This window comes from Vulpes vulpes, chromosome 11, assembly GCF_048418805.1.
Source record: "Vulpes vulpes isolate BD-2025 chromosome 11, VulVul3, whole genome shotgun sequence".
NCBI lineage: Eukaryota > Metazoa > Chordata > Mammalia > Carnivora > Canidae > Vulpes > Vulpes vulpes.
Window position 1 is genome coordinate 9193994 of NC_132790.1, and position 21648 is coordinate 9215641.

The window sequence follows — 21648 nt, forward strand, 5'->3', positions numbered from 1 at the left end:
TCTTTGAACCTCAGTTTTTCATCTAGAAAATAAGGTAATCTAATGGAAAACATTTCCTAACTTGTGTGGCACATAGATAGAGTCTATATGGATCCAAAGTACTTTATATTTTCTTCTTACTGGGAAACAAGGCATCTAAAAGTGATAGCATAAAATAGTTTAGCCTCATTCAAGAGCTGCAACTCAAACAGGCTGCTAATGGGAAGAGCTACATAGTGGCACGTACGTAGTTGAAGTAGTGGCAACAACTCAACACTTCCAAGAAATTGTATTAAAAGATATAATAATATAACTGTAAGTTAGCTGAAGTAAAGATGTTTGTGCATCCAAGGGGTAGAATTGGAGGGCAACTGTACTCTTCCAGGTTCTCTCTCTATTGAGACTGACTCTGGGTATTTCCTCCTTGCCCCTTTGGCTGTAATCTCAGGTCCTGGTCTTGAATTTTCTGCTCATTCTCAGCCCTTACCTTCTAATTTTCTCTCTCTTGTTCCTCTGTGCCCACTCACTAGGATGCCTCTGGCTCCTCCATGGTTTGGGAGCGGTGGTGGGGAGGAGAGACAATGAGTAGAAAGTTCTGTTTGGTCTGATACTGTTGTAAGTTGGCATCAGTGCTTTCTGTACTTGGTGAGTATTTAGTGCTGACTCATTCTCTGGGGGTGTTTTGGAGGAACTTCCCACCTTCTTATTTTTTGGGATCTCTTGATGTGACTGGGATGTCGAATTCCTCTCCCTCACTCTAGGAATATAGTGGTCAACTCCATTGGGGTGTCACTTCACCCTTCCAGAAATTTTACTCGACAGGGTCTAAGCCATCCTCTGGCCAAATTGCTGCGTGGGAGATACTCTGGGCATGAAAGACCTCTCCAAATGGATCTCTCTTTCTTTGCTCAGCTCTCTGGCCACAAAGCCATTGAATTTCTCAGGATGAATCAACAGCCCGCTCAGGCCCCAGTCTGTAGAGATACATACATACCAAGCTCTCTCAGTGGTCTCCAGCAGCAAGCCTTTCCTGAGACATGAGATGGGTGGTGCTTACAGCCCATTGACAATGGTCCCCATATCCTATAAGAATTCTCTCAGACTCTCCAACCCTTTTTTGTAGACTGGAAGTCATACCCTGGTTTCTAGACACCTCTTCCACAAGTTTGTATTTTTCTTAACATGGCCACGGATGTCCTCAAGATGCCCCAGGCTGGAGAGGGAAAAGTGAGGTGCTGCCCTCAAGTGGTCTTACAGGCAGAAACACCAAGGAATAGTTGGAGTGAAAGAACCGGAAAGAAAATAAAAGTCAGCTGTAATCCACCACCCTGAGTATAGGTGTTTGTGTTGCGTGTGGAAAATTACTATAATAGTCACTTTTATGTCATACACACTTCCCTTACTTAATATCTTCCAAAACATATTTTTTAGATAGCAGCCTAGTATTCCACTGTATGGCCATGCCACAATTTAAGCAATTTCATTTTGGACTCTCAGGGAATAAAGTTCTTTCCTATCACACACAATCCCATAATGAATACTTTGCAGTATAAGTCTTTGTGCACGGCTCTGATTATTTTCTTGTGACAAATGAACAGATGTGGAATCTACTGGGTAAATATCTATTTACCTATCTTCATGTTCCTAATACTCATTGCCACACTTTACTTCAGGAAAATTGTACTTACTTAGCTCTCACCAGCAGCGTTTGGGGGTGCATGATAAAAGCCATTTTAGGGGATTCCTGGGTGGCTCAGCGGTTTAGCGCCTGCCTTTGGCCCAGGGCGTGATCCTGGAGTCAAGGGATCGAGTCCCGCGTCAGGCTCTGTGCAGGGAGCCTGTGTCTCTGCCCCCTCCCCCACCGTGTCTCATGAATGAATGAATGGAATCTTAAAAAAAAAAAAAAAAAAAGCCATTTTAAATGAAAACCTTTGTGGGGTGAAAATTACCCGGTACCGAAGATCAGAATCAGGGCAGGACCGTGCTCTGAGCGCCCAGGGTTAGGAGGCTGACCCTGGCAGGAATCCATGAGAACCAGCCTCCTCGGTTCAGTGTCCCGAGGAGCAAGTTCCCGCACACTCGCTTAGCCAGCTTTCTCAGAGTTTGCAAAGGCGCCACAAAGCAGATACAAGGGCAGCTCGGCTAAGACCCGGGATAGGACCCTTTCTACCCCGTCCGCTCTCAGCCTCAATTTCTCTCCCGACAACTGGTGATTCAATCAATCTCCGCCCTGCCAGCCCCTCCCGGCAGTAGAGGGACTCCAAGGAGATAAAACGCGAAGGAGCGTAGTGCACTTGTACGTTACTAAAAATAGCGCGAGCCGCGGGAGGGAGGAGCACCCGGCCCTGCAAGGCTGCGGGGGCGGAAGCGGGGACGCTCAGAGGGCGCCCTAGCCCGGCACAGAGAGGAGGCTCCAGACACCCGCGCCCGCGCCCGCTGGCCCTCCCCCTGCTCCGCCCCCGCCACCTGCAGGCCCCGCCCCCACACAGACCCCTCCCCTGCTCCGGCCCCGCCCCCAGCAGCCCGCACCCCAGAGTCGGCCCCGCCCTCACGCAGACCCCGCCCAGCGCCAGCTCCACCCCGTCACAGACCCCGCCCCCGGCTCCACGTCGGCCCCGCCCCCGTACCGGCTCCAACCAATCACTAACCCCTCCCGACAGGGGCCACGCCTTCGCCGCAGGCTCCGCCCCCCCGGGTCCCTAACCCCGCCCCGCGGGCCCCGCTTCGCCGCAGGCTCCGCCCCCCGGGCCCGCCCCTCCGGGTCCCTAACCCCGCCCAGCGGGCCCCGCTTCGCCGCAGGCTCCGCCCCCGGACCCGCCCCTCCGGGTCCCTAACCCCGCCCCGCGGGCCCCGCTTCGCCGCAGGCTCCGCCCCCGGACCCGCCCCTCCGGGCCCCTAACCCCGCCCCGCGGGCCCCGCTTCGCCGCAGGCTCCGCCCCGGGCCCGCCCGCCCGATCCCTAACCCCGCCCCGCGGGCCCCGGCCCGACCCCACCCGGAAGCGCCGGAGCGTCCCCACATGGAGCGCGAGCCGAGCGCCTCCGAGGCGGCCCCCGCGGCGGCCGCGCTCCTCGCCTGGGTACGTGACTCCGCCCGCGGCCGGGCCTGGGGCTGAGGGGGCGCGGGGGGCGCTGCAGGCGGGCGGCCGCGGCGTGGGCGGCCTCGGGCTGGGCGGCGGGGCTCCCCGCGGGGCTCCGGGCTGCAGGGCCGTGGGCGGGGGCCTTCGCGGCCGAGGGTGAGAGGGGGGCTCCCCCGGTGCCGGGGGGCCTGCTGGCCGGCGGGGTCCGGACCCAGGGGGCTGCGGCGCGGCGGGAGGCATCTGCCTCCTGGGCGGAGCGTCGGGTTCCGCGGGAGACCCTGAGGCCCGGAGAGCGCCGGGCGCGGCGGCGTGGGGGCTTCGCCCGGTCCCGGAGCCCGGTGGGGCCACCTGTGCCGCTCCCCGCCCGGTGGCCCGGAGGATGCTGGCCCCTCCCCAGCCGCACCCCGGCCTGGCGGGAGCACCCTGGGATGCGAGGCCTGCGGTGCTGGCGGGCCGTGCACAAGGCGCAGATCCTGCATGTTTGCTGATACGCTCCCGTGGCCGCATCTTGCCTGTAGTGGGGACGTGGGCGTCTGCGCCGGGGTTTGGCTGGCCCGAGGCCCTGAGACACGGGGTCATCTCTGTGTGTCCTGGCTGGGAGAGACCGGTCGCTGCCCACGAGTGTTCTGCAGGCGGGCGGGTGCGTGGCCCTAAGCAGACGGAGTGCCTTGTAGTTCTTCACCGCCCGTATCACAACTGCAATGAAATGCAGAATTTATTAATTGTCAACCTCCTTGGCTAGAATGTAAGCGTCTTAAGGGAGGGTATTGTGCCTGTCTTGTTCATGGTGCCTAGCACGGATTTGTTGACGAATGAATGAATGAGACCCTTTTGGGCGCCTAGCTACGTGCTGGTCTTTTGGGGGAAAACACAAAAGTAAAAGACCCAGTGTAATACCTGTATTACTATGTAATAAACCGATAATACCTATATTACTAATAGCAACATGTATTGACTAGTCACAAAAGGTGATTATCAGCACCAGGCAGCACTTGTTGAATGTAAGGCTACAGACGAGCAGGAGGAAGGTGGTGGTGTGGCCTGAGGTCGTCTGGCTGTCTGAGTACCATCTTGCAGGTGACCCTTGAGCTGGGGGTGGATTTGGGAATTGAATGTGTGCCTGGGGTGCCTGCTGATTCTGGCTTTTCCCAGGTGGGAGACTGGGGTCTGCATGTCAGATATGGCCTTGTCAACAGCTCGGAGGCCTGATGGTCTTCCTACTACACAATCTGCCTGGAGGAGGAGTGTATTCGTTTGCTAGGGCTGCCATAGAAAAATATACCGCAGACTAGGAGGTCTTAAAAAATAGAATTTTATTTCCTTACAGTTCTGGAGGCCAGAAGAACAAGGTGTCAGCAGGTTAGCTTTCTTCTGAGGCCTCTTCCTTTGGCCTGCATGCAGATGGCTGCCTTCTCGCTCTGTCCTCATGTGGCTTTTTTCTCTGTGTGAGAGCATCCCCATGTCTCTTCTTATGTTGGATTAGAGCCCTAACTTTATGACCTCATTTAACTTTAATTATCTTTTAAGAGGCCCTGTCTCCAAATACAGACACATTCTGAGGTATTGGAGGCTGGGGCTTCAACAAATTAATTTTAGAGGAGCACACTTCAGTCCATAACAGGGAAATTTACCTCCTTAGTGTGTGTGTGTGATATGTCTAAATGGTTTGTAAGGAAAGGAGGCAAATATAGCTGTAATGTATTGTATTAAATTTTCCTTTGTTTTGCTTTATCCTGGATTTTGGGCCTCTGGCTGCATTACAGAAATTGAGTGCCATAACTTGAGCCCCAAGCGCCCCTATCTCTCTCACTTTGTGGTCAGCAGTCTGCAGTCCTGCTAATGGGGCAGCCGCAGAGACCTCAGGGCTGACGGAGACACACTGTGCATGTGTACCCCACAGTGTGCACATCTTTCCTTTCATCTTTCCTAGGTAGGGCCTCATCAGATCTTATATTCATTCATGAGATTCACTATAAAATATATATACACCTTCTCTGAGCCGGCACAGTTTCATATACAGGGAAGATGGCAGTGAACAAAACGAAGTTCCTGCCTCATTGAGTTTACTTTTTAGTAGGGGAGGTAGACGGTGAAGAATAAGCAAATGTCATGTCAGGGAGCGCTATGAAGAAAAAGCAGAAAAAAAGGGGGATAAAATGATGAAGATGTTACTGTAGATGCAGTTATATAGTTAGCCTCTTGCCGGGTCAGCTCTGGACTGAAGTTCACCATATATCCTTAGAGACCCAGGATACTATAGTGACAGGAGCAGGGCATATCTGACTTATTGCCTTCCTAGCTAGGTGACTATGGGAAATTCCTTAACCTCTCTGAGCCTTAGTTTCTTCATCTGTAAAACGAGAGCGATAATGTCCATCCCCTCTGTTGGAATGCCATGCCTTGGCGAAGCCCTCAGTAATTGGCAGCTAATACTGCCCCTGAAGGCCTCTGGGACCTGTGCCTCTGCTGTGGCTTGTTCTTCCAGCTTGGAGTCCTTGCAGCCCAGCACAGCTGTGAAATAGACCAGAGAGGCAGAAATTTGTATGTAGGGATGGATTTGGGGTAGTTATTTTTAAATCATTTTTCCTCATTCAGGTGCCTTAGAAAACAAACACGGTTGGACGGTTTTACTACTCATTTCTAGGAAGAACCGGCCAGGAGTAGTAGATACTTGGAGGAATTATAAAGATTTCTGATATCTAAAGATTCCCTGTGGGTCTACAATTCTTTATCTTCGATTTTGAATACAAAAAACCTCTGAAAACCCAAAGCTGCCCTGACATAATGCTATTTATAGTCTTTGCCCACTTACTGTATTTGTTCTTCTTACTGCAGAAATAATAGCATTTTGCTTCTGGGGATGCTGCTCCTGAACCTTGCAGCAGTGTATATGATTTATATACGGTATTACTTTTCTGAAGCCTATAAAATTCTGAATCTGAAATACATCTGGCTGCAAGGGTTTTGGATTAGAGATTCTGGACCTTTATTTCATAATAACAAAGATGGACATATTGCCCACCAAGGGGAAATCTGTTCCCTTACAGGAATCTCACCACGTGAATCTTAGTGTCAGAGAACACTGTACTTGAAAAGGCCCTCAGAGATCATTGCCAGCCTCCTTCGCTGCACAATGAAATAACAATGAGGTGCCCAGCTGGAGGCACAAGGCCCTCAGCCAACTTTGATTACAGAAGTCATTGCCAGTTTTCTCAATGAGAGCAGGAGGAGAAGGGACAAGGCCATTGGCTTTCCCACCCACTTTCTTTCCATTTCCCCTCCTTATTTCTTTTCTTAGCCTCCCTAGAGAATAGCTTTTATCAGAAGGAACTCCCATACTGTCTCCCAAAGGTGACACAGGTGGGCTAGGGCATTGGAAAGAGAAGGCGAGGAGGAGTATCTTTGGATAAGTAGTGGATACTAAGGGCTCTTCTCACATGGAAATTGTGATGTTCTGGGGATGGAGCCCCCATCGAAGTATGGGTTGCATATAAAAACCTCTTAAGAATGAGCTTATGAAACCTCGTCTGTTACAGGCTCTGAGAGGCATGTCAGGATGAGAAGGACAGGGACAGCTGAATGCATGGCGACAATTGTGGTTCCTGGACTCTTTCATCCTTGCCTTATTTTATCCCTAGGGTGCAAATAGCTACGGGCAACTTGGCCTTGGCCATAAGGAAGATGTACTTTTGCCCCAGCAACTGGATGACTTCTGTAAACCTGAGTGTATCAGGAGGATCACGGGAGGAGGGGGCCACTCTGCTGTTGTCACAGGTAACATCCTTCTGGTGTAGACGTTTTTCTTTTCTTTTCTTTTCTTTTCTTTTCTTTTCTTTTCTTTTCTTTTCTTTTCTTTTCTTTTCTTTTCTTTTCTTTTCTTTCTTTTCTTTCTTTCTTTCTTTCTTTCTTTCTTTCTTTCTTTCTTTCTTTCTTCTTTCTTTCTTTCTTTTCTTTTTTTTCTTTTCCTTCCTTCCTTCCTTCCTTCCTTCCTTCCTTCCTTCCTTCCTTCCTTCCTTCCTTGATAGTCACAGAGAGAGAGAGGGAGAGACACAGGCAGAGGGAGAAGCAGGCTCCATGCACTGGGAGCCTGACGTGGGATTTGATCCCGGGTCTCCAGGATTGCGCCCTGGGCCAAATGCAGGCGCCAAACTGCTGCGCCACCCAAGGATCCCCCCCCCCCTTTTTTTTTTTTTAAAGATTTTATTTATTTATTCATGAGAGACACACAGAGAGAGGCAGAGACACAGGCAGAGGGAGAAGCAAGCTCCCTGCGGGGAGCCGCATGTGGGACTTGATCCCAGGACCCTGGGATCATGCCCTGAGCCAAAGGCAGACGCTCAAACACCGAGCCACCCAGGCGTCCCTGGACATTCTTATTTAGACATTTCCCACTATTGTGTTATGTTGCCATTTTTCAGCCTTTTGTGTTTTTCAGAGGAAAACATATTTGTGAAAGAGCCAAGTAACCATTAGAGAATTCTAGGTTGTTGCAGTTGAAAGGCCTTCAGAGATCTTCTAGGCTCCCCACCCCCATTTATGCAAATGAGGCTCCGAGAAGAAAACCGGCTGCTTAAGGTTACAAGACACATTAGTGGCAGAGTTGCAACAAATATATGACATTTTATACCAATATTGCTATTTAACTTTTGAGTTTATAAGTCTTTGCAATTTGATCGAATATTCCTTGAGAGCAAGAACTTTGTGTTTTCCTTAATTTCCTTCGCAGTATCTATGATAGTACTTAACACGTACTGTAGGTGCCATGATATTGCAAAAGAGGGCATATTGCATCTTGGTTAAGAACATGAGTTCTGGAATCCACTGCCTGGGTTCAAATCCTGGTTCTATTATTAGCTGTGTGGCCTTGAGCATATTAATTCCTCTGTGCCAGTTTCCCCTCTGCTCCATGGGGGAAATAATGCTGGACGAAGAGAGTCAGTGAGTGGCAAGGTTGGATTAAGACTGTCATGAGTCCTTGACACTTTTGCCTTTGTCGACCCCTTCCTCCGTAAGGAAATACTAAGAATTCTGTTTACAACCGTGTTGATATAAAGATTAGTCTAACCCTGGCTAGATTTAGCATTGTATGTTCATTATTATCACATTTATTACTTTTCTTATTTTAAAAGAATGTAAAATTAAAACATTTTTGTGGGCCCCTAAAAGTATTGTGGGCCATAGGCACTGTACCTAAAGGATAAATCGGCCACACAGATACAGCTTTTACAATACCTGGCACATTCTAAATTCTAAATAAATGTCAGCTTTTCTTGTTATAGTGTATGCTCAATTTAGTGATTGGCCACTGATCTAGGACTTGGAGTGTCCCAGGTAGGTACTAGATTTGAGCACCTTGGGCCAGTGCGCATTAACATCCGTGGCTTGTTAATATGAGTGGGAAGACTTGCTGGGTTTGTGACTGCAGCTAATTAATGAAATCTTTTTTTCTCACTTTGACAGCTGTAATTTCTTCTGTGTACACTGTCACCAAAGCCTTTGCTTTCTGCAGATGGAGGAAGCCTTTTTGTTTGTGGCTTGAACAAAGATGGGCAACTGGGACTTGGTCACACAGAGGATGTTCTGTATTTTACCTCCTGCAGATCCCTCCTTGGCTGTCCTATCCAACAGGTAGCCTGTGGCTGGGATTTTACCATTATTCTCACAGGTGAGTTCACTTCTGGGTAAATCTTTATCACCGCAAAGGCATTGGGTGAGAAGAGCTTGATGGTGGTGATACTGATTAAGTGAAAGCCTCTTTATATGTAAACACACATAGAAATTTCTCTCTGGTTGTCAAGGAAGTCTGTAGGTGCCTTTTGCAAGAAGAGTTTGAACATGGAAAATTTTTGCCAGCTCAAAATTTGACTATGGTTTGAATGTGCCGAATCACAGAGACTGGGGAATAAACTAGATCACCTTTGGTAGCTACCCCTGTCCCAGAAATTCAGGATAGCTGTGTGCCTGGGCTAGCTGGTCAGTCATACTGGCTAAAGGGGTTGCTCATGGAGGAATGTGTTGGGAAAGCATGAGGAAATCAGAGGTCGTACAACAGTAGTGGCAGAATTTCCCCAGTGGAGGATTTAAAAAAAATATATGGTTGGCCAGAACTATTTGGTCTCTGCAAAGCTAGATAGCAGAACAGAATGCAGAGGGATATGGCCAAAGGGTTAATAGGATACTGCTCTTGGGAGCAGCTAGCAATAGTTTCTTTTTGTCAGCTGACTTCTCCCTGGAAGTAGTTTTGCCCTGCCTAGCTTGCCATTCTCAATGGAAAAGACCATCTATAGTTTCTGACTAGATTCCCTCTTTGACTTAGACCTCTGGCAAGGGCATCTTATGGCCATATCCTTCCCCAGCACACCCTTGTGGATTCTCATGTGCAAAGCTCAGATTCCCAAGCTTTTAGCACATGGCTTCAGTTATTGTTCCCTACCTATCCCTCTTGTTACCTTGTCTTTTATTTTCCATGCTCCCCAGACTTCCTAGAAATATCATGCAGAACATTGTTCTCTGGTATAGCCCCTTTTGTCTATCTGATGAACTCTTATCCCTTCTTTAGAACCCTGCTCAGGCATCACCATCTCTTCTGTTAAGGGGTTCTGTGTAATTTAGTAGCTGAATTTAGTAGTAATAACTAAATAATAGCTGTCCTTTCTGAAGTGCTTTTCGTGGACTGTGTTGGGATTTTAGGGTGTCAGTGGATAACACCCTGTTTCCTGTTCACTTTTGGAACCTAATGTGGGAAAGGTGGAGAGCCGTCAGACAGCTGGAGATCACACTATTGGCTTTTCACTGATAAAGACTAAGTTGGAAGACAGAGTTAATGGTCAGGCTAGGTGGTTCTACAACACTCCTCTGAGCCAGACTTATGCTGCAAGCACTAGGTTATTTCTGTAGGGGAAACACTCACTATGCATCAGTCCAGAGTACCTGAGAGGAAGGTGCCAAGCCACACATGTCCTGTTCCTTCTCCAAAACTCATCAATTTATTAGGTTATCCCTTTTCCCCTGGAAAGCAGTGAGCACAGGAAGGAGCAGGAAGAGAGGCCTGAAGTGTTAAAATAATGAAAATGATGATGCATGGAAATATGAAAAGTAGGGAGTATCTTCCCATCCCAGCCCCCCGGGGAGTGGGCTCATGTTCTACACAGATAAGCTGCCATTAATTAGGTAGCGTGTTGGAGAATCTGTAAAACTAGCCCAGTGCCTCGTATTGTTATTCCTCGAAGAATAATAAAAGCAGGGACTGTGGTTTGAATGTGCTGAATTACAGGCCCCACTTTCTCCTTTCATTCCCTTTGCTCTTCTCATCTGTCAGCATTTACCCACTGGTCACAGATAACTTCTTAGATTATGACTTACGCATTTGAATTTTGCAGAAAGTGGTCAAGTTCTGTCATGTGGATCCAATTCCTTTGGCCAGTTAGGAGTTCCTCAAGGCCCTCGAAGATGTGTGGTTCCCCAGGCCATTGAGGTAAGGCCAGCACCTAATACGTAGCTGACCCACGTCCTATTAAAGCATTTCCCTCCCCAGACTAGGAGACTGGCTGGGTCCCCAAAAACCCATGGGCTAGTCAGAATTTAAGTTGAAAAATCAAGATTCTTCTGGGAAAAATTAAGTTGGGGGGATGGAGGTTATGAGTGAAAAACCTCAGTTAGTCCTTATACACGTTATAAATTTTTGTGAAATAAAACAATGAAGGTAATATATATTACCAAGACATTAATGACATTTTAGAATTCTAAAATTAGGGATAATGGGAACTAGGTTAGAAACAGGTCCAGATAGAAGGGACTCACCTAAAGACACTAAGCTCAGCAAACGGTAGGGCAGGAGTGCCTGATAAAAATGTGATGGGAATCACACACGTAATTTAGAATTTTTTAATAGCACTATTTAAAGAGTAAAGAGAAAAATGTGAAATTAATTTTTAAAATAACAGGTTTATTGAGAAGTAATTCACATGCCATAGAATTTACCCTTTAAAAATGTATAATTCAGTGGTTTTTCATATATCACATAGACGTGCAGCCATCAGCATTATCTAATTTTAGAACATTCTCATCACCAGGAAAGAAACTGTGTACCCAAAGGCAATTACTTCCTTTTCCGCCCTCGCCTGGCCCCTGATGACCAGTCATCTGTCTCTGGATCTGCCTGTTGTGGGCATTTCACATAAATGGAATCATACAATATGTGGCTTTTTGTGTCTGGCTTCTCTCATCTCACATGATGTTTTTAAGTTTCATTCACCTTGTGCGTAGGCAAAATTAATTTTAATGACTTTTAAGTTAATCCAATGTATTCAAACTATTATTATTTCATTTAATGTGTCACTAATGTTAACATTTCCTAATGAGATACTTTATGTTCTCTATTCCATACAAGTTGAACTCTGGTGTAGGTTTTCTACTCAGAGGGCATCTCAGTTCAGCCGAGTCATCTAGTGACATTTCGGTTGTTCAGTAGCTCATGTAGCTTGTGGCTTCGGCCCGGACAGCACAGGTGCTAGACGGGACTCCTGGCCCTAGTTCAGAGCTCTTTCCACTGCCTCAAACTGAAAATACACACATTTTCGTGAAGTTTATATGGTAAATGGTCGTGATAGGACTGTGGAATTGTAAAAGAAATATACTGGGATCTAAAAATCAGTTTCAAAAAAAAAAAATCAGTTTCACCACCTCAGCTGCTCACATCCAGTTAATTTTCTTAAACTCTGACTCAGAGTGGGAGATCTGTTTTCATGGAGAGGGGTTGGTCTGTTCCTGTCATGTTGCTGAATTATGATTGCTGCTCTGTGGGGTATTATTTGAGGTCATGATCTCTATAGTGTTTTAGTGTGTGTGTGTGTGTTTTTAAAGATTTTATTTATTTATTCATGAGAGACACACACACAGAGAGAGGGAGAGGCAGAGACATAGGCAGAGGGAGAAGCAGGATCCATGCAGGGAACCTGATGTGGGACTCCGGGATCACACTCTGAGCCAGAGGCAGACGTTCAACTGCTGAGCCACCCAGGTGTCCCTGTTTTAGTGTGTTTAGGCTGCTTAACAAAAATACCATAGACTGGGGTGGCTTCAACAACAAACATTTATTTTTCATATTTCTGGAGGCTGGGAAGTTCAAGATCAAGACACTGGCAGATTTGGTGTCTGGTGAGGACTTGCTTCCTTGTTCATAGACATTCATTTTGCTTAATGAAGGAGCTCTCTCAGGCCCCTTTTATAAGGGCATTAATCCTTCATGAGGGTTCCATTCTCATGACCTAATCACCTCCAGAAGACCTCATTTCCAAATACTATCACATTGGGTAATAGGTTTCAATATATGAATTTCAGGGGAAAACAAACATTCAGTCTGTAGCACATGGTATGCACAGAAGTCTAGACTCTATGGTCCCTGTTGTAGGAAGTGTTACAGTTGCCAAATAGATGGCTTTTTAAGAACTTACATAAGTTATAATTAATTTAGCTGAGGTCACATGAGTAAAGAAGACAGAAGGGAACAATAGTTAAAATATGTTGGATGACAGAGTCAGGAGGTGAAAACATTTGTATCCTCTCCAGCAATGGGAGGAATGTGCCAGAATGAAATATAATAGAAGTTCATTCATTTATTTAGTAACAACAACCGTTGTCTATGTGTTTAGGCCGTGGGGAAAGAGGTGAGCGCAATCCAGTCTTAGCCTTGGAGGGTCTTAGAGTTTAGTGGTACGTGTTAGATATAGAAACACCTAAATGCATTGCCGTGTTAAAACTGGTAGATACAGGGATAGCCTCAAAGGAGGGAATATTTAACTCATTCTAGAGGGAGGTGGAGTGAGATCAGGCTTATGCTGAGTATAGAAGTTTACCTGGCTTGAGAGAAGATGCATAGAGTAGGTATAAAAGAAGAACATTCCAGATAGAAGGGACTGTAAGGAAAGGTGTAGATGCATAAAATATCAGGATTTTGGATATGGCGAGCAGTTTAGTATGATTGGAATAGAAGGAAATGGTAGAAGTGCCAGTGGGGAGGGGAAAATCAGGGAGGTACTGTAGGGCAGATTGTAAGAACAGCGTGTTAGGAAGGCGCCAGAAGGGGTAATGTGGCGGGTGGAGTGAACAGGGCACCCTTGCTAATAATCCAGATAAGAGGTGAATTCTCATCCAGACTAAAGCAGTGGCAGTGGGGATGGAGAGGAAAGAATGGAAGTGAGATGAAGATATTGAAGAGATTGAATTTACATGTAAAACCCTTTAGTTTTTTTTTTTTAAGAAAAAAATTTAAAGGATAATATGTTCAAATTGTATTAGTAGTAAGATTTGATCTTCCCCAAAGCTAATGTGATTGTGGGTTACATTAACAGAAGTATAGTCTCCAGAAGAAGGGAAGCCAGAGTCCTGTCCTTTTTTGTGCTAACCAGACTGCATCTGGGATGTTGTGTTCTATTGGTTTAGTGCTTAGGTCTTGGGCATAAAGGAGAATCAGATCCTGCCCCTGAGGGTCCTAAAGTTTAGAAAGACACTGAGGATCTGTAAATAAACACGTGTGCTGAGGCTCCCGGGGGGCTGTGATTGATGTACACACAATCTCTTTAAAAGAGGGAGATTGAGTCACCAGAGCACACTTAGACCGGAGACACCAAGAAGGGGAGGGAATTTGAAACAATGTGATCACTGGAGATGTTTGGCCTTGAGAAGAGATATGTGATAGTTATCTATTACCGTGTGTAATAAATTACCCTAAAAATTAGCAACTTTTGGGGCACCTGGGTGGCTCAGTCAGTTAAGTGTCCAACTCTTGATTTCAGCTCAGGTCCTGATCTCAGGGTTGTGAGATTGAACCCGCATTGGAGTCTGTGCTGGGCATGAAGCCTGCTTGAGATTCTCTTTTCCTCTCCCTCTGTCCCTCCCTCCCCCTCACATGCATGCTCTCTTCCTCTCTCTGTCTCTAAAAAGAAAAAAAAAATTAGGAACTCTAAACAATAAGCATTTACTGTCTCAGTTTCTGAGGGTAACTGCTTATTAGCTGGCTCGTGGGGTTCCAGGCAAGATGTTAGCTGGGACTGCATGCAGTCTGCTGATGGCTCTGGGCTGGGCTAGCAGATCTACTTCCATGCTCATCTGGCAGGAGGTTTCCATTTCTTGCCACATGGGCCTTTCTATGGGATTGTTCAGGCATGGCATCTGGCTTCCCCCAAGAGAGATTCGAGAGTGAGCTCAAGCTGGAAGCCTCAGTGCCTCTTATCACCTTGTCTCTAGGCCACTCATCACTTCTTTATCCTGGTCACTAGAAAGAAGTCACTTAGTCCAGCTCACATTCAGCCAGAGAGGAATTAGGCTCCACATCTTGTGGGGATGGGTGTCAAAGCATTTGAGGACTTAGTTTTAAAGCCACCATGAGACATCTTAGAGAGGAAGGACATGACAACTGCCTTCACATATTGTGAAGCATTGTGAGAAGCTACAGGCAGCTAGGTTTGGCTCCACCTAAGGAGATAAATGAAATGGTGCAAAGATGGAATAGGCATCTGGGGATAGTGGGCCTATGTCAGTGGAAGTAGCTGCTTGGTAGGGGTTGGATGATGACTTACTGGGATGTTGTGGCAGGGTTCTGGCATTGGATGGGGCATGGACTAGATCAAAGATCATCCAGTTAGAACCCTTAGTAAATAAAGTTTTGATGGAACACAGCCATGCCCATTCATTCACGTATTGTCTGTGGCTGCTTTTATGTTACAGTGGCAGAACAGAGTACGATGACACAAACCAGATGGCCTGCAAAGTCTAAAATAGTTACTGTCTGGTCTTTATAGGAAACATTTGCCAACCACTGGACCCAATGACTTTGAAGGTCCCTTGCAGTCCTGAGACACATTGTGATATATTTATTTTAATTTTTTATTTTTAAAGACTTTATTTATTCATGAGAGAGAGGCAGAGACGTAGGCAGAGGGAGAAGCAGGCTCCTTCTGGGGAGCCTGATGTGGGACTCGATCCCGGAACCCAAGGATCACACAACCTGAGCCAAAGGTAGACACTCAACCACTGAGCCACCCAGGTGCCTGAATATGTTTATTTTTAAAAGATTTTTTTCCTTTTAGGGATACATATAGAGGTATTGAAGAATGGAAATGTTGGGGGTTGTGGACTCTAAACCCAGTCAGACATGCAATGAAGGCCATGCTGTATTGTGTCAGGGCATAAAGTATATACCATTTTGCAGGTGGATGATTCTAAGATCTCAGTCCTTTTCTTTGTTTTGGCAGCTCCTGAGAGAGAGGGTTGTTTGCGTTGCTGCTGGACTGAGGCATGCTTTGGCTGCGACAGGTGATCATTTTGCTTTTATTTTCACAATAGGCTCATAATAAGGAGAAACAGAGCTTTAGAGGAAATAAAATTTGAGGAGTAATTTAGAAGGTCCTGCTGTGCTGCATTTCTGATTAAAAGAGGGGATATAGGGCCAAAGTCATTTGGGAAACCTTTGGCAGGTGGGGAAGAAGGAAATGAAGGTTTCTTGCTCATATTGTAGGCATGGTGCTGGATTCTCCTGATTTAATCAATACCTTATTTAATTCTGACAACCTCACAGTGAGGTGAGTTACATTTTTACATATGAAGAAACCGAGGGCCAGGGAGACTGAAATGCTTGTCTGAGGTTGCACAGGGAATAGGATAGTAAAAGGTAAAGCTGGGAACAGAGTCTGGGATGGTCTAGTTTCCGAGGCTCACATTCCTTGCTGTGAACTACACTGCTTTCCTAATGGATCTTAATGTTTATTAATTTAAAAACTTCAAATGAGCTCGTCTCCTGTACCGTGAGAGGGTGGTGATGGACACGGGGCTGACTGTGTGTATGAGGTTGTGGGTGGCACGTGGAGAGAGGTGGTGGCTTGCAGAAGAGCAGTGAGGCCTCTTCCTCTCCCTTGGTTGTCATCTTTCTGCTCCCACTCTCGTGGGGTGAAGGGCAGCCCTAACTGGCTGCTGCAGCTCAGGCCCAAGCATTGATGAGTCCAGTCATGGCGTGGGGAGGGTGGAAGAAACAAGGAAGAGTCTGGTGCAGCTCTGTACCGATGGTCACCTGGGGCTTACTGTTGCTCACATATTGAACAATTTTTTAAACTTTTTATTTTGAGATAATTGTAGATTCACATGCAGTTGTAAGAAATAAAATAGATCTCATGCATTCTTTTCCCAATTTCTCCCAATAGTAACGTTTTGTGAAACTGTAGTTAGTGTAGCAGCCCAGCCAGTCTTGATACGGTCAGGATTCGAACAGTTCCATCACTACAACTATCTCACCTGTGGCTCTTTCATAGCACCCACTTTTATACACCCTTTTATATGCCTTTTATACATTCACTTCCTAGCTATTTCCACCCCTTCTTAGCTCCTAGCAACCGCTCTTCTGTTCTCCAACAATAGTGTCATTTCAAGAACATTATATAATGGTATCATACAGTATATAGCCTTTTGGGGTTGACTATTTTTGCTCAGCATGATTCCCTGGAGAGTCATCCAAGTTGTGAGTATTAATAATTTGTACCTTTTTATTGCTGAGTAGTAGTATTCCACAGTATAGATGTACCATTGAATTAGTCATCTCAGGCTCCCATAACAAAATATTACAAACTGGGTGGCTTAAACAATTTTCTCAACAGTTACAGAGGCTAGAAGTCCAAGATTAAGATGCCAGGAGCGTTGGTCTCTGGTGAGTCCTCTCTTCCTGACATGTAGATGGCTGCCTTCTTGCTGTGTCGATACAGGGCCTTTGCTCTGTGCACCCATGGAGTCTGGGAGACATCTGGTTCTCTTCTTCTTTTTATAAAGACACCAGTTCTATCAGATTAAGGCCTCACTTTTAAGACCCATTTAACCTTTATTAGCTCCTTACAGACTTCTTTCCAAATGCAATCACACTGGAGGTTAGGGGTTTAACATATGAATTTTGGGGGGCACAGTCCAGCCGACAAACAACACAGCTTGTGTAACCAGTCACCCATTGAGAGACATCTGGTCGTTTCCAGGTTTTGGCTATTAAGAATAAAGCTATAAACATTTGTGGGCAAGTTTTTTTTTTATGTGAACATAAATTTTCATTTCTCTGGGATAGACGCCCAGGAGCATGATTGCTGAGTTGTATGGTAGTGATTACATTTTTATAAGCTGCTTCTCCTTTTAGAAATTAGCAGGATTGGAGAATTGCCTATTATTGGGTTAATTCCCCCTTTCCTACCAACTTTCTGTAATTACTAGTCTTATGTGTACATTTCTGTCCAGTTACAAAGTAGCACAGTTTCCATTATGTGTTTGATTAACTTAATTGTAAGTCTTCCTCTCTCTTAGTTAATCTGTAAATATTTCTGCAGGCATCTCTAAAAGATAAGGACTCTTACTAAAAACATTACCAAAATGCTATCATCATACCTATAAAAAACTAACAATAAATCTATAATTCGATCAAGTATCCAGTCAGTATTTAAATGTTCTCAACCGTCTCAAAAATATTTTTTTCAAACAGTTTGTTTGAGTCAGGATCTGAATTACGTCTACACTGCAAGTGGTGGATATAAATGTCGTCTCTCCTTTTAAAAATATTTATTAATTCCTTGTGATTTTTTTATTATAATAAAATATGCATAACAAAATTTACCATCTTAACCACTTTTTTTTTTCATCTTAACCACTTTTAAGTGTACAGTACACTCATGTTATCATGCAACCACTACCACCATCTATCTCTAGAACTCTTTTCCTCTTGTGGAACCACAAATAATAACTTCCCTTTCCCTACCAGCCCGTGGCAACTAACCATTCTACTTTCTGACTCTGTGATTTTACATACAGGTACCTCATATAAGCGAAATTGTACGGTATTTGTCCTTTTGTGGCTTATTTCACTTAGCATAATGTCCTTAAGGTCTATCCATGTTGAAGCATGTGTCAGAATTTTCTCCCTTTTTAAGGCTGCATAATATTTCATTGTTTGGATATACCACATTTTGCTTATCCATTCACCTGCTGGTAGACACTCAGGTTGCTGCCAGGTGTCAGGTGTTGTGAATAATGCCGCCATGAACGTGGGTGTGTACAAATACCACTTCGAGATCCTGCTTTCGGTTCTTTAGGATTTATACCCAAAAGTAGAATTGCTGGATCATAGAGTAATTCTATTTTTAATTTTTGGAGGAACTGCCGTACTGTTTTCCACAATGGCCATACCATTTTACATTTCTGCCAGTAGTGCACAAGGGTTCCAAGTAACGCCACATTCTTGCCAACATTTGTTATTTTCTTTTTTTTTTTTTTTTTAATAGCAGTCATCTTAATGAGTGTGAAGTGGTATCACATTGTGGTTTTGTTTGCATTTCTTTAATAATTAGTGATGTTGAGCATCTTTCACATGTGCTTTTTGGCCATCAGTATATTTTCTTTAGAGAAATGTCTCTTGAAGTCCTTTGCTCATTTTTGAATCAGGCTTTTTTGAATTGTTGAGTTTTACAAGTTCTTGTATATATTTTGAATGTTAATACCTTGCCGGATATCACAAGATTCTTTTAATCCATAAAATTTTTTCCTCTTCTTTTTCCCCCTTTGCAATTTATTTGTGGGAGAGATGGTAAGTTTTGTTTTATTTCAGCACTGTGTTTTGCTCACATTTTGCTAGTTGTCATCACTTATATTTCACAAAACAGGCTGGTCTGTTTACAGCCTAAAGGACCATTGGTTGCAGGATACTTCCAGAGGAGTGACTGTAGATTAAATATATAAAATGTCATCTATGCATTTGAATGAGGTCCAGAACATGGGCACATGAATTAGATTCAGTGGATAGGAAGATAAAAGGCCATTCCACTGAAGTAGCGGCTATTAAGCTATCTTGCAGTCATAAATATGTATTTATTTGGTAATTAGGAATCACTGCATTTATCTTGGTGTAGTAGAAAAGACATTGCATTAGACATTAGGACTGCTCCTGAGTCTTAGTATTTTCTCTGCTAATAGTTCCCTGTATGACCTTGGCAAATTGCATCATCTCTTCAAGCCCTCAGTTTTCTTGTCTACTAAATGTGAGGAATGGACTTGATAATCTTCATTGTTCTTTCTTGCTGGGTCTGGAGTTTGAGTTGTCCTTCTTAGGTTGTCATGAACAAGGTGTTGTTTCAGTAATTTGACTCTGAAAGAGTGTCCTGGAACTTTTTGGAGGGAGTTGTAGTACGTGAGAATTTTCTTTTGTATGCGGGAATCAGGGTCTTAGATTGTGCTGAAGATTGGACTTGCGATTGGCTTGGTGGCAGCCAAGTCACAGGGCCCCTTGAAGCACTGAGCTGCTCCCTAGCAGGCATGTTAACTGAGAATGCATTGGGAATCTCCCATAGCATGGGGCTCCAGGAGCAATCTGGCCTTAGTCCTGGTAAAACATTTTCTTGTTTTCCTCTTCTCCATGGGAAGCAAGTGGCACTGTGTTCCAGTGGGGGACTGGTTTGGCATCATCTGGACGGCGGTTGTGCCCTGGGCAGACTCTCCCACCATTTTTGACAGCAAAGGAACCAAGCAGAGTGACAGGTAAGGCGCTTATTTCTTGAGTCCTATATTTATTCTTTGTTAAGAAATAGTGACACAGGCATGCAGAAAACGGGTAAATGGAGTTTACTCATTATACTGCTTTTGCTGTTTTCTTAATTCCTTTGTTTTAAGTCTCTGTATTGGTTGGCCTGTTAGTCTGATTAGAATTTTTGTGGACCCAGTAAAAGTATGCCTCCTTGCTGCCAGAGTGGAACCCGTTGAGAGATAGATTTAAGTCAGGTTAAGTGGAGATCAGGATGGTAGCTCTAGAACTGTTAAGAGTTAGTTTGGGAGACATGACTTAAGTGTTTGGAAATAATGTGTAGCAACAGTGAGCCTCTAGATTCTGAATCCTGGGTTGGATTTACTCACCAGGCACTGTGGCAGCTGCATAGCATTGGCCCTGCTGAGCTCACTGCATGGCTAGGAGCAGACAAGAAGGCCCTCTCTGCAGGCGGGCACATCCGAAAGGGAGACCTTGGAAGGACTGTGCTTTGCAGGCCCAGTTCCTTCTCCCAAAAGGAGAGCAGGACTGAGTGAGGATGTAGAGTGAGGGGCTGGGAATGTTCTTATAGGGAAATCTCTACATGGGCACATGAGGAGCGGGTAGTGACTGTCCTGCTTGTGGGTCTGTTGGTCTGTCTTTGTTGGCCATTTAACCCGTAGGGCTTTCTCTTCTATTTTTCGCTCTCAGGCTCAGTCTCTTTCAGCTCCTCTCTCTGCCCGCCTCCCCCTCTGCTCTATACTCTCCCTGTGGACAGCCCCCTGTCCCCCATATAGCACCATATCTGCATCTCCTCTTCTTCCTTTCTTCCTTTCTTCCTTTCTTCCTCTCTTACTCTGTGGCCCAGCCTCCTGAAGGTTGGCTGTAGGAAATGCCTGCACAGCACACCTCCCCTCTCCCCTAGGTGAGAACAAAGGAGGAATTTTTGAGGGTGGGATAAGAAGTGGGGAAAGAAGGGAAGGGAAAGCCATGGTGGGAGTGATGCACAAGGTATTGGGATTGTTCTGACTTTCCTAAGTCCTGGAGGCACTCCCATTCATCTGAGGGTGGGGCTGGTCACCCTGAAGCCCAGGAGTGGAGTTGGGGAGGCTACTCTGAGAGAAGGAGAAGGGGCATTAGATGCTGGACAGGCAGTCCACTGCACCTGACCTTGAACACATTCATAAAATAAATGCATACTTCCCAAACGTTTTTTTTCCTGCCTCCTCTAGGTATTCACTGCTCCCTGGGCATTTCCTGCTCTCTCATTCCTCTGTGTCTTCGGGCAAGCCCTCACCCCTGCCTGAGATGTCTCTCTTCCTGTTCCTTCTGGTAATCTTTAATCTGTCCTGATAATTTTTGAAGGCTTAGCTCAGATCCAGTTTTCTCAGGGAAGAGTCTTCTCTCTTCTGACTCCATTGCATTTTCTTCATGTGCACCGATAGCACAATGTCCTGTATTATGCATGTTTATATGTTTTCCCACATGCCAAAGACTGTGAGCTTTTTAAGGGCAGGAACTGTACTTGCTTTCTGTTTCAGCACAAGACCTGTAATTGAAAGGAATCAGAAATGCTTTTATTTGATTTAAATGACCTTTTGCGGGTCTGTTTGGGGCCCAGCTTAGATTCTGAGTTGATTGGGGGAGTTTTCTGATGGGACATTAGAATAGATTGTGAGCTTCCTGCCCTCAGAGTCTTTCCCTTTTTTTTTTTTCCTCCATCGTTACTTCCTCGCCACTGTTTCTGTAGCTGCAACCCTGGATGTCCTCTCCTCGCCGGCCCACAGGCCCCATGCTTCCTCTCTGGTGAATGTGTTGAAAATACCCGCTTTGTCCCTTTTCATTCCACAGGATACTCGAAGGTGTGAGAGAGCATTTTATTAAGATACTAATGAATAATTAAACAGAAGTGTCAGAGTTACAGGATAAGACTGCATTTCTCCACATGCTAGACCCAGTGACCACCGTTTCTAGCAGAGTTGGTTGAGATTATGACCTGTCGGCGAAGGCAGTGTAATTAAGGGAGGAAAAGGGCTAGATTTGGAGATGGAGGGCTGGTTC

At 45.4% G+C, this 21648-nt stretch overlaps 1 protein-coding gene across 1 annotated transcript in view; it reads left to right on the forward strand.

Moving 5' to 3' along the window:
- The first annotated feature begins 2955 nt into the window (after nt 1-2955).
- SERGEF (secretion regulating guanine nucleotide exchange factor) overlaps nt 2956-21648 on the forward strand; it is a 218494-nt gene continuing 199801 nt past the window's right edge. Inside the window, 6 exon segments of the mRNA XM_072725469.1 lie at nt 2956-3056; nt 6695-6830; nt 8566-8721; nt 10436-10530; nt 15308-15368; nt 19491-19604. Coding sequence (XP_072581570.1) covers nt 2997-3056; nt 6695-6830; nt 8566-8721; nt 10436-10530; nt 15308-15368; nt 19491-19604 — 622 coding nt within the window. The 5' untranslated portion in view covers nt 2956-2996.